General features: G+C 43.0%; 1 protein-coding gene across 1 annotated transcript in view; it reads left to right on the forward strand.

Annotated features, from left to right (window-relative positions):
* The window catches only part of tenm4 (teneurin transmembrane protein 4), a 653,198-nt gene that overhangs the window by 335,857 nt on the left and 304,652 nt on the right, over positions 1 to 12,689 (forward strand). The window contains 2 exon segments of the mRNA XM_082966126.1: positions 839 to 1,003; positions 9,307 to 9,521. Coding sequence (XP_082822252.1) covers positions 839 to 1,003; positions 9,307 to 9,521 — 380 coding nt within the window.

A 12,689-nucleotide genomic window follows, 5' to 3' on the forward strand; every position in this document is an offset into this window, starting at 1 on the left:
TGTTTTACACTGTGACCTTTGACCTGATTATGTCGGCTTGTCATTCATATGGAGAGATGTCAGCTTGAGAGGTCACCAGGTCAACATTCTGCGTTGCAGTATTAAAGAAAGATTCAGGACGGCAGCTTAGTTAGCTTCTAAAGTGAATTTCATTGTGGGTTTCAGAAGACAAGCTTCTAAAGTGAATTGCATTGTGGGTTTCAGAAGACAAGCTTCTAAAGTGAATTGCATTGTGGGTTTCAGAAGACAAGCTTCTAAAGTGAATTGCATTGTGGGTTTCAGAAGACAAGCTTCTTTGTCAGAGCTATCACTTTTAGTATTGTTTTGTAACGCCTTGAGGTTTCTATAGTGTCTAGCCTATAGGTTACGACCATCAGTACCCTTCAAAATCAACAACAGTCCATGCTTAGTTATCTCATGTTGGGTAATCGTCTGATTAGACCAGCTATTACACATCTGAAGAAACATCTTTAACTCTGGGGCGGCAGCGTAGCCTAGTAACTGAAAGGTTGCAAGTTCGAATCCCCGAGCTGACAAGGTACAACTCTGTCATTCTGCCCCCGGCCTAGGCCGTCATTGAAAATAAAAATTTGTTCTTAACTGACTTGCCTTGTTAAAAAAAAATAATAATAATGTAGATAAACCCACAAAAAAGGGGAAACTTCAGGAAGTTTAGTGCAACCCTTAGACTGACAGTGCTATATGTGGTCCATTTAGCAGACGCTCTTATCCAGAGCGACTTACAGATTGTGGTCCCGTTGTAGCTCAGTACCTTAACAACAGTCATTGCCTAGTCATATCGTGTTGGGGTTCATTCTCTACGTCTGTTCTGTTGAAGCCATGCACCTGTTGGGTCTGAACTGGCACCTACAGCCCATGCAGGGACAGATGTACCAGCTGTCGGAGGACAACACCAGCGGTCTGCCTCTACCTACTGACCTCAGCCTGCCACCCCTGGGCAACACTGGCCTGGAACTGCCCGACCGCAGAGCCAAGGACGACGGTAAGGCGATGAACTTACTTACACGTACATCTCATTTTCATTTAGCTGGTATAACAGACACATGGGTATTCAGTGACTAAGGAACGTTTTCAGACCCCTTGACTTTTTCCACATTTAAAATTGTTTAAATAGTTTTTTCCCCTCATCAATCTACACACAATACCCCATAATGACAAAGCAAAAACGTTTTTTTTTTTATGTTTGGCAATGAAAAAAAAAAAAAAATATCACATTTACATAAGTATTCAGACCCTTTACTCAGTACTTTGTTGAAGCACCTTTGGCAGCAATTACAGCCTCGAGTCTTCTTGGGTATGACGCTACAAGCTTGGTACACCTGTATTTGGGGAGTTTCTCCCATTTGTCTCTGCAGATCCTCTCAAGCTCTGTCAGGTTGGATGGGGAGCGTCGCTGCACAGCTATTTTCAGGTCTCTCCAGAGATGTCCGGGCTCTGACTGGGCCACTCAAGGACATTCAGAGACTTGTCTCAAAGCCACTCCTGCATTGTCTTGGCTGTGTGCTTAGCGTCATTGTCCTGATGGAAGGTGAACCTTCGCACCAGTCTGAGGTCCTGAGCGCTCTGGAGCAGGTTTTCATCAAGGATCTCTCTGAACTTTGCTTCGTTCATCTTTGCCCGCGATCCTGACTATTCTCCCAGTCCCTGCCGCTGAAAAACATCCCCACAGCATGATGCTGCCATCACCATGCTACACCATAGGGTTGGTGCCAGGTTTCCTCCAGACGTGACGCTTGGCAATCAGGCCAAAGAGTTCAATCTTGGTTTCATCAGACCAGACAATCTTGTTTCTCATGGTCTGAGTCCTTTAATACCAAGCAGGCTGTCATGTGTATTTTACTGAGGAGTGGCTTCCATCTGGCCACTCTACCATAAAGACCTGATTGGTGGAGTGCTGCAGAGATGGTTGTCCTTCTGGAAGGTTCTCCCATCTCCACAGAGGAACTCTGGAGTTTTGTCAGAGTGACCATCGGGTTCTTGGTCACCTCCCAGACCAAGGCCCTTCTCTCCCTGATTGCTCAGTTTGGCCGGGCGGCCAGCTCTAGGAAGAGTCTTGGTGGTTCCAAACTTCTTCCATTTAAGAATGGGGGCCACTGTGTTCTTGGGGACCTTCAATGCTGCAGAAATGTTTTGGTACCCTTCCCCAGATCTGTGCCTCGACACAATCCTGTCTCTGAGCTCTACGGACAATTATTTGACCTCATAGTTTTTGCTCTGACGTGCACTGTCAACTGTGGGACCTTATATAGACAGGTGTGTGCCTTTCCAAATCATGTCCAATCAATTGAATTTACCACAGGTGAACTCCAATCAAGTTGTAGAAACATCTCAAGGATGATCAATGGAAACAGGATGCACCTGAGCTCAATTTTGAGTCTCATAGCAAAGAGTCTGAATACTTATGTAAATAAGGTATTTCTGTTTTTTATTTTTAATACATTTAAAAAAAATCTAAAAACCTGTTTTCGCTTCGTCGTTATGGGGTATTGTGTGTAGGTTACTGAGGGTTTTTATTCATTTAATCCATTTTAGATTAAGGCTGTAAGTCAAGGGGTCGGGAATACTTTCCAGAGGCACTGTACACAAGGAAAATAAGACATTTTGAAAGGTGAAGTTGAAATTAGAAGTTAAAATTAAAGTTAAATATTGTCCCATTTGATTCATTTTCAAAATGCCATGAATGATAGTAAAGAATGTCGATACTTTTCTTTGAAAAGTTTTCCAAAACTTCCAAATTGCTAAGTGGCATTTCGGAAAACAACCAAGTCCACATTGTCCCAGCTGTCTCAGTGGTATGTAAACAGCCAGAGAGATCTTCAATGTAATCCAATAGAAGACACTGTAAGTGGGGAGGGAGAGGAGAAGAGGAGGATAGAGAGGAGGGAAGAGGAGAGGAGGGGAAGGGGAGAGGAGAGGAGAGGAGAGGAGAGGAGAGGAGGGGAAGGGAGAAGAGAGGAGAGGAGAGGAGAGGAGAGGGAGGAGAGGAGAGGAGAGGAGAGGAGAGGAGAGGAGAGGAGAGGAGAGGAGAGGAGAGGAGAGGAGAGGAGTGTGTGTGTCTTCAGGGACGGCGGATCCAGGGGCTGCTGTAGGGGATTAGCTCCCTCTCTCTGTCCCCTTCAGAACGGATTCACTCCTTTCATCTCCTCTCTTCCGTCTTAGTCTGGTTTGGCCTGGTTTGTCGTCCCTTCCGTTCCCTGGCACAAGAAGAAAGCATGTACTAAACCCATGGTACCAACAACCAACTATCTCAGCTACGGCGACTTCAGGACAGTTTACACTCCTCTTCTCCTCCTCTCCTCCTCTCCTCAACTCCTCTCCTCCTATCCTCCTCTCCTCTCCTCCTCTACTCCTCTCCTCCTCCTCTCCTCCCCTCCTCTCCTCCTCTCATCCTCTCCTCTCCTCTCCTCTCCTCTCTCCTCCTCCTCTCCTCTCCTCTCCTCTCCTCTCCTCTCCTCTCCTCTCCTCCTCCTCTCCTCCTTTCCTCTCCTCCTCTCCTCCTCCACTCCTCTCCTCCACTCCTCTCCTCTCCAGTATAGTCTATAGACAGCAGTACTACAGTATAGTCTATAGACAGCAGTACTACAGTATAGTCTATAGACAGCAGTACTACAGTATAGTCTATAGACAGCAGTACTACAGTATAGTCTATAGACAGCAGTACTACAGTATAGTCTATAGACAGCAGTACTACAGTATAGTCTATAGACAGCAGTACTACAGTATAGTCTATAGACAGCAGTACTACAGTATAGTCTATAGACAGCAGTATTACAGTATAGTCTATAGACAGCAGTACTACAGTATAGTCTATAGACAGCAGTACTACAGTATAGTCTATAGACAGCAGTACTACAGTATAGTCTATAGACAGCAGTACTACAGTATAGTCTATAGACAGCAGTACTACAGTATAGTCTATAGACAGCAGTACTACAGTATGGTCTATAGACAGCAGTACTACAGTATAGTCTATAGACAGCAGTACTACAGTATAGTCTATAGACAGCAGTACTACAGTATAGTCTATAGACAGCAGTACTACAGTATAGTCTATAGACAGCAGTACTACAGTATAGTCTATAGACAGCAGTACTACAGTATAGTCTATAGACAGCAGTACTACAGTATAGTCTATAGACAGCAGTACTACAGTATGGTCTATAGACAGCAGTACTACAGTATAGTCTATAGACAGCAGTACTACAGTATAGTCTATAGACAGCAGTATTACAGTATAGTCTATAGACAGCAGTACTACAGTATAGTCTATAGACAGCAGTACTACAGTATAGTCTATAGACAGCAGTACTACAGTATAGTCTATAGACAGCAGTACTACAGTATAGTCTATAGACAGCAGTACTACAGTATAGTCTATAGACAGCAGTACTACAGTATAGTCTATAGACAGCAGTACTACAGTATAGTCTATAGACAGCAGTACTACAGTATAGTCTATAGACAGCAGTATTACAGTATAGTCTATAGACAGCAGTACTACAGTATAGTCTATAGACAGCAGTACTACAGTATAGTCTATAGACAGCAGTACTACAGTATAGTCTATAGACAGCAGTATTACAGTATAGTCTATAGACAGCAGTACTACAGTATAGTCTATAGACAGCAGTACTACAGTATAGTCTATAGACAGCAGTACTACAGTATAGTCTATAGACAGCAGTACTACAGTATAGTCTATAGACAGCAGTACTACAGTATAGTCTATAGACAGCAGTACTACAGTATAGTCTATAGACAGCAGTACTACAGTATAGTCTATAGACAGCAGTACTACAGTATAGTCTATAGACAGCAGTACTACAGTATAGTCTATAGACAGCAGTACTACAGTATGGTCTATAGACAGCAGTACTACAGTATAGTCTATAGACAGCAGTACTACAGTAGGGTCTATAGACAGCAGTATTACAGTATTGTCTATAGACAGCAGTATTACAGTATAGTCTATAGACAGCAGTACTACAGTATAGTCTATAGACAGCAGTACTACAGTATAGTCTATAGACAGCAGTACTACAGTATAGTCTATAGACAGCAGTACTACAGTATAGTCTATAGACAGCAGTAAATAAGTCCCAGAGCTACCATGTAACAACAAGCAGGCACACACACACACACACACACACACACACACACACACACACACACACACACACACACACACACACACACACACACACACACACACACACACACACACACACACCGTGCTGCTTTAGGCTATGAGTGGCAGCCACAGTTGAAGGTAAATCAATAGTTATGCTTTTATAATTGTGCCTTACAGTGCGGCGGTGTCAAGATCAAACCATAGAGATGTGTAGAGATCACAATTATATCTGTCCCATTATGGCGTCTGTGAGCGTACGCGCAGCGCCATTCAGGCCGTCTCCATTTTGATGGACTCCATGCTCTTCTTCTACTACTTTCTGTGAGTTGATAAACAAACTGAAAGGGTGCATACTGTCACCTGGAGGGTGTTGTGTGAACAGGTATAAAGTCAAGGTTGGTGATTTACTGCCCCCTGTAGTTATGGAATGTTGAGCGGGATGGAATTATGTTCACTACTTCAAAATGGAGAAAGTCTTCATCGCTAAAACAGACTTTTGGGTACTGGAGTCCTCTATACTTCTCTATGAGACAAGGTGATACTCTTCGATCCCCACTAGAGTCATCTATACTTCTCTATGAGACAAGGTGATACTCTTCAATCCCCACTAGAGTCATCTATACTTCTCTATGAGACAAGGTGATACTCTTCAATCCCCACTAGAGTCATCTATACTTCTCTATGAGACAAGGTGATACTCTTCAATCCCCACTAGAGTCATCTATACTTCTCTATGAGACAAGGTGATACTCTTCAATCCCCACTAGAGTCATCTATACTTCTCTATGAGACAAGGTGATACTTTTATCTCCTCACTTTCAATTGTGTATTTGCATTGGAACAATACACAGAATACTAGCTCATCTAGCTCAACTAGCTCAACTAGCTCAACTAGCTCAACTAGCTCATCTAGCTCAACTAGCTCATCTAGCTCATCTAGCTCAACTAGCTCATCTAGCTCATCTAACTCATCTAACTCATCTAACTCATCTAGCTCATCTAACTCAACTAACTCATCTAGCTCATCTAACTCAACTAACTCATCTAGCTCATCTAACTCAACTAACTCATCTAGCTCATCTAGCTCAACTAGCTCATCTAGCTCATCTAACTCATCTAACTCATCTAGCTCATCTAACTCAACTAACTCATCTAGCTCATCTAACTCATCTAACTCATCTAGCTCATCTAGCTCATCTAGCTCATCTAGCTCATCTAACTCATCTAGCTCATCTAGCTCATCTAGCTCAACTAGCTCATCTAACTCAACTAGCTCATCTAACTCATCTAGCTCATCTAGCTCATCTAGCTCAACTAGCTCATCTAGCTCATCTAGCTCATCTAGCTCATCTAGCTCAACTAGCTCATCTAGCTCATCTAGCTCAACTAGCTCATCTAGCTCATCTAGCTCATCTAGCTCATCTAGCTCATCTAGCTCATCTAGCTCAACTAGCTCAACTAGCTCATCTAGCTCATCTAGCTCAACTAGCTCATCTAGCTCATCTAACTCAACTAGCTCAACTAGCTCATCTAACTCATCTAGCTCAACTAGCTCATCTAGCTCAACTAGCTCAACTAGCTCATCTAGCTCAACTAGCTCATCTAGCTCAACTAGCTCACCTAGCTCAACTAGCTCATCTAGCTCATCTAGCTCAACTAGCTCATCTAGCTCATCTAGCTCAACTAGCTCATCTAGCTCATCTAGCTCATCTAACTCATCTAGCTCATCTAGCTCATCTAGCTCAACTAGCTCAACTAGCTCATCTAGCTCATCTAGCTCAACTAGCTCATCTAGCTCATCTAACTCAACTAGCTCAACTAGCTCATCTAGCTCATCTAGCTCAACTAGCTCATCTAGCTCAACTAGCTCAACTAGCTCATCTAGCTCAACTAGCTCAACTAGCTCATCTAGCTCAACTAGCTCAACTAGCTCAACCAACTCAACCAGCTCAACTAGCTCATCTAGCTCTTCTAGCTCAACTAACTCATCTAACTCAACTAGCTCAACTAGCTCAACTAGCTCAACTAGCTCATCTAGCTCAACTAGCTCATCTAACTCATCTAGCTCAACTAACTCATCTAACTCAACTAGCTCATCTAGCTCAACTAGCTCAACTAGCTCATCTAGCTCAACTAGCTCATCTAGCTCATCTAACTCAACTAGCTCATCTAACTCATCTAGCTCAACTAGCTCAACTAGCTCATCTAACTCATCTAACTCATCTAGCTCATCTAGCTCATCTAGCTCAACTAGCTCATCTAACTCATCTAGCTCATCTAGCTCAACTAGCTCATCTAGCTCATCTAACTCATCTAGCTCAACTAGCTCATCTAGCTCATCTAGCTCATCTAGCTCATCTAGCTCAACTAGCTCATCTAGCTCATCTAGCTCAACTAGCTCATCTAGCTCAACTAGCTCAACTAGCTCAACTAGCTCATCTAACTCATCTAGCTCAGCTAGCTCATCTAGCTCATCTAGCTCATCTAGCTCAACTAGCTCATCTAGCTCATCTAGCTCATCTAGCTCATCTAACTCATCTAGCTCATCTAGCTCATCTAGCTCAACTAGCTCAACTAGCTCATCTAGCTCAACTAGCTCATCTAGCTCATCTAACTCAACTAGCTCAACTAGCTCATCTAACTCATCTAGCTCAACTAGCTCAACTAGCTCATCTAGCTCAACTAGCTCAACTAGCTCAACCAACTCAACCAGCTCAACTAGCTCATCTAGCTCTTCTAGCTCAACTAACTCATCTAACTCAACTAGCTCAACTAGCTCAACTAGCTCAACTAGCTCATCTAGCTCAACTAGCTCATCTAACTCATCTAGCTCAACTAACTCATCTAACTCAACTAGCTCATCTAGCTCAACTAGCTCAACTAGCTCATCTAGCTCATCTAGCTCAACTAGCTCATCTAGCTCATCTAACTCAACTAGCTCATCTAACTCATCTAGCTCAACTAGCTCAACTAGCTCATCTAACTCATCTAGCTCATCTAGCTCAACTAGCTCATCTAACTCATCTAGCTCATCTAGCTCAACTAGCTCATCTAGCTCATCTAACTCATCTAGCTCAACTAGCTCATCTAGCTCAACTAGCTCAACTAGCTCATCTAGCTCAACTAGCTCATCTAGCTCATCTAGCTCATCTAGCTCAACTAGCTCATCTAGCTCATCTAACTCATCTAGCTCAACTAGCTCATCTAGCTCAACTAGCTCAACTAGCTCATCTAGCTCAACTAGCTCATCTAGCTCAACTAGCTCAACTAGCTCACCTAGCTCAACTAGCTCATCTAGCTCATCTAGCTCAACTAGCTCATCTAGCTCATCTAGCTCAACTAGCTCATCTAGCTCAACTAGCTCATCTAGCTCATCTAGCTCAACTAGCTCATCTAGCTCATCTAGCTCAACTAGCTCATCTAGCTCAACTAGCTCAACTAGCTCATCTAGCTCATCTAGCTCAACTAGCTCATCTAGCTCAACTAGCTCAACTAGCTCAACCAACTCAACCAGCTCAACTAGCTCATCTAGCTCTTCTAGCTCAACTAACTCATCTAACTCAACTAGCTCAACTAGCTCAACTAGCTCAACTAGCTCATCTAGCTCAACTAGCTCATCTAGCTCATCTAGCTCAACTAACTCATCTAACTCAACTAGCTCATCTAGCTCATCTAGCTCAACTAGCTCAACTAGCTCATCTAGCTCATCTAGCTCACCTAGCTCAACTAGCTCATCTAGCTCATCTAGCTCAACTAACTCAACTAACTCAACTAGCTCATCTGGAGGGGACAGACCTGGTTGTATATCTGTGTTGGAGGGGACAGACCTGGTTGTATATCTGTATTGAAGGGGACAGACCTGGTTGTATATCTGTGTTGAAGGGGACAGACCTGGTTGTATATCTGTGTTGAAGGGGACAGACCTGGTTGTATATCTGTGTTGAAGGGGACAGACCTGGTTGTATATCTGTGTTGAAGGGGACAGACCTGGTTGTATATCTGTGTTGAAGGGGACAGACCTAGATTCATTTAGTCCTCATAACCTGAGGGCTGTACAATGTAGATTAATTTAGTCCTCATAACCTGATAACCTGAATCGCCTTGTTCATTGACTGATTCCCTGTTCTGTCCACTTTACTGTGATTGTGATGCAGGTAAAGTGGACAGCCTGTTCCCAGATGACAGCTTCATAGACATGGGGGAGATTGACGTGGGTCGTAAGGTCGCCCAGCAGATACCTCCGGGAGTCTTCTGGAGATCACAGGTCTTCGTAGACCACTCCATGTACCTCAAGTTCAACGTGTCTCTAGGCAAAGATGCCCTGGTGGGGATCTACGGCAGGAGAGGCCTTCCACCCTCTCATACACAGGTGGGTACTGACAGACAGACAGACAGACAGACAGACAGACAGACAGACAGACAGACAGACAGACAGACAGACAGACAGACAGACAGACAGACAGACAGACAGACAGACAGACAGACAGACAGACAGACAGACAGACAGAGAGGCAGGCAGACAGCCAAGACAGCCAAGACAGACAGACACCTTCTTTTTCATCTCATACTGTCTATGTCTTACTGATTTACTTCCCAACTCACTGCTACTGATTGTGATATATCTCACTGCTACTAATTGTGATATAACTCACTGCTACTGATTGTGATATAACTCACTGCTACTGATTGTGATGTAACTCACTGCTACTGATTGTGATGTAACTCACTGCTACTGATTGTGATGTAACTCACTGCTACTGATTGTGATATAACTCACTGCTACTGATTGTGATATAACTCACTGCTACTGATTGTGATATAACTCACTGCTACTGATTGTGATATAACTCACTGCTACTGATTGTGATATAACTCGCTGCTACTGATTGTGATGTAACTCACTGCTACTGATTGTGATATAACTCACTGCTACTGATTGTGATATATCTCACTGCTACTAATTGTGATATATCTCACTGCTACTGATTGTGATATAACTCACTGCTACTAATTGTGATATATCTCACTGCTACTGATTGTGATATAACTCACTACTACTGATTGTGATGTAACTCACTGCTACTAATTGTGATATAACTCACTGCTACTGATTGTGATATAACTCACTGCTACTGATTGTGATATAACTCACTGCTACTGATTGTGATATATCTCACTGCTACTGATTGTGATATAACTCACTGCTACTGATTGTGATATAACTCACTGCTACTGATTGTGATATAACTCACTGCTACTGATTGTGATATAACTCACTGCTACTGATTGTGATATAACTCACTGCTACTAATTGTGATATATCTCACTGCTACTGATTGTGATATAACTCACTGCTACTAATTGTGATATAACTCACTGCTACTGATTGTGATATAACTCACTGCTACTAATTGTGATATATCTCACTGCTACTGATTGTGATATAACTCACTGCTACTGATTGTGATATATCTCACTGCTACTGATTGTGATATAACTCACTGCTACTGATTGTGATATAACTCACTAATCCTAAACAATTCTGTTCTGTTCAATATTACTATTTCAAACGTGTCTCCTAAATCTTGGTTTATTTTCTGTTCTCATCCATTAGCTGTGTGATGGATGGTGGATAACACATGCTTTATGTATCAGACTGCTGTTGAACATGCAGCGAATATATAATATATTTATAATTATTTATGTTGGCATTATTATTGTGTTACAGAAGGATTTGTGGTTGATTCCCTCAAGGGTCATTTCTTTAAAAGTCTAATATCATCTATACAGCACCAGCAGCAGGTTAAAGACCAAGGGACACACGGCATTAAAAACATGTATGCTACGTCCTATGTAGTGCACTAGTTTTGATATGAGCCCTATCGGCCGTGGTAGAAAGTAGTGCACTAAATAAGGACACACACTGATCTATAAAATGATCAACCAGACCTTTGTTGGATAGGTGTGACATGCCTATATTTAAATAAACAAAGAGTTATTTTACTGTGACTGATCACGGAGAGAGATTGAGAGAGATTGAGAGAGTGGAAGTTGTAGAGAGAGATAGAGAGAGATTCGGAGAGAGAGAGAGAATGAGAGCATGAGAAAGAGAGAGAGAGAGGGGGAGAGGGAGAAGGAGAGAGGAGATGGAAAGAGAGAGAGAAGGAGAGGGAGAGATAGATAGAGAGAGGAAAGAGAGGGAGAGATAGATGCAGAAAGAGAGAGGATGACAGTGAGAGAGGCAAAGAGTTGAGGGACAGTGTCTGACAGACCAATCAACCTGCACATGTCCTCTACTGTATGCTTATTGTTATTGTTGAATGTATGGTTATTTTGAACCTTGGTTATTGTTGTTACTGTTGTCCCGTTGACAATTTTGATTCACATTTTTATTTATTTTTATATTGTAAATATCCAAAATAAGCTTTGGCAATATGTACATTGTTACGTCATGCCAATAAAGCGAATTGAATTGAATTGAATTGAATTGAATTGAATTGAAAGAGAGAGAGGCAGAGAGACATAATGAGAGAATGACAGAGAGAGAGAGAGAGAGAGAGAGAGCCATATGAGTGGACAGCACCGTCCTATCTGGACAGATAGGTGGACAGCACAGTCCTATCTAGAAAGATGAGTGGACAGCACAGTCCTATCTAGACAGATGAGTGGACAGCACAGTCCTATCTAGACAGATGAGTGGACAGCACAGTCCTATCTAGACAGATGAGTGGACAGCACAGTCCTATCTAGACAGATGAGTGGACAGCACAGTCCTATCTAGACAGATGAGTGGACAGCACAGTCCTATCTAGACAGATGAGTGGACAGCACAGTCCTATCTAGACAGATGAGTGGACAGCACAGTCCTATCTAGACAGATGAGTGGACAGCACAGTCCTATCTAGATAGATGAGTGGACAGCACCGTCCTATCTGGACAGATGAGTGGACAGCACAGTCTTATCTAGACAGATGAGTTGACAGCACCGTCCTATCTAGATAGATGAGTGGACTGCACAGTCCTATCTAGACAGATGAGTGGACAGCACCGTCCTATCTAGACAGATGAGTGGACAGCACAGTCCTATCTGGACAGATGAGTGGACAGCACAGTCCTATCTAGACAGATGAGTGGACAGCACAGTCCTATCTGGACAGATGAGTCGACAGCACAGTCCTATCTCGATAGATGAGTGGACAGCACAGTCCTATCTGGACAGATGAGTGGACAGCACAGTCCTATCTAGACAGATGTGTGGACAGCACCGTCCTACCTAGACAGATGAGTGGACAGCACCGTCCTATCTAGACAGATGAGTGGACAGCACCGTCCTGTCTAGATAGATGAGTGGACAGCACCGTCCTATCTATATAGGTGAGTGGACAGCACCGTCCTATCTAGACAGATGAGTGGACAGCACTGTCCTATCTAGACAGATGAGTGGACAGCACCGTCCTATCTGGACAGATGAGTGGACAGCACAGTCCTATCTGGACAGATGAGTGGACAGCACAGTCCTATCTAGACAGATGAGTGG

The sequence above is a fragment of the Salmo salar genome, chromosome 20, assembly GCF_965601325.2.
Source record: "Salmo salar chromosome 20, fSalSal1, whole genome shotgun sequence".
In the NCBI taxonomy this organism is placed as follows: domain Eukaryota; kingdom Metazoa; phylum Chordata; class Actinopteri; order Salmoniformes; family Salmonidae; genus Salmo; species Salmo salar.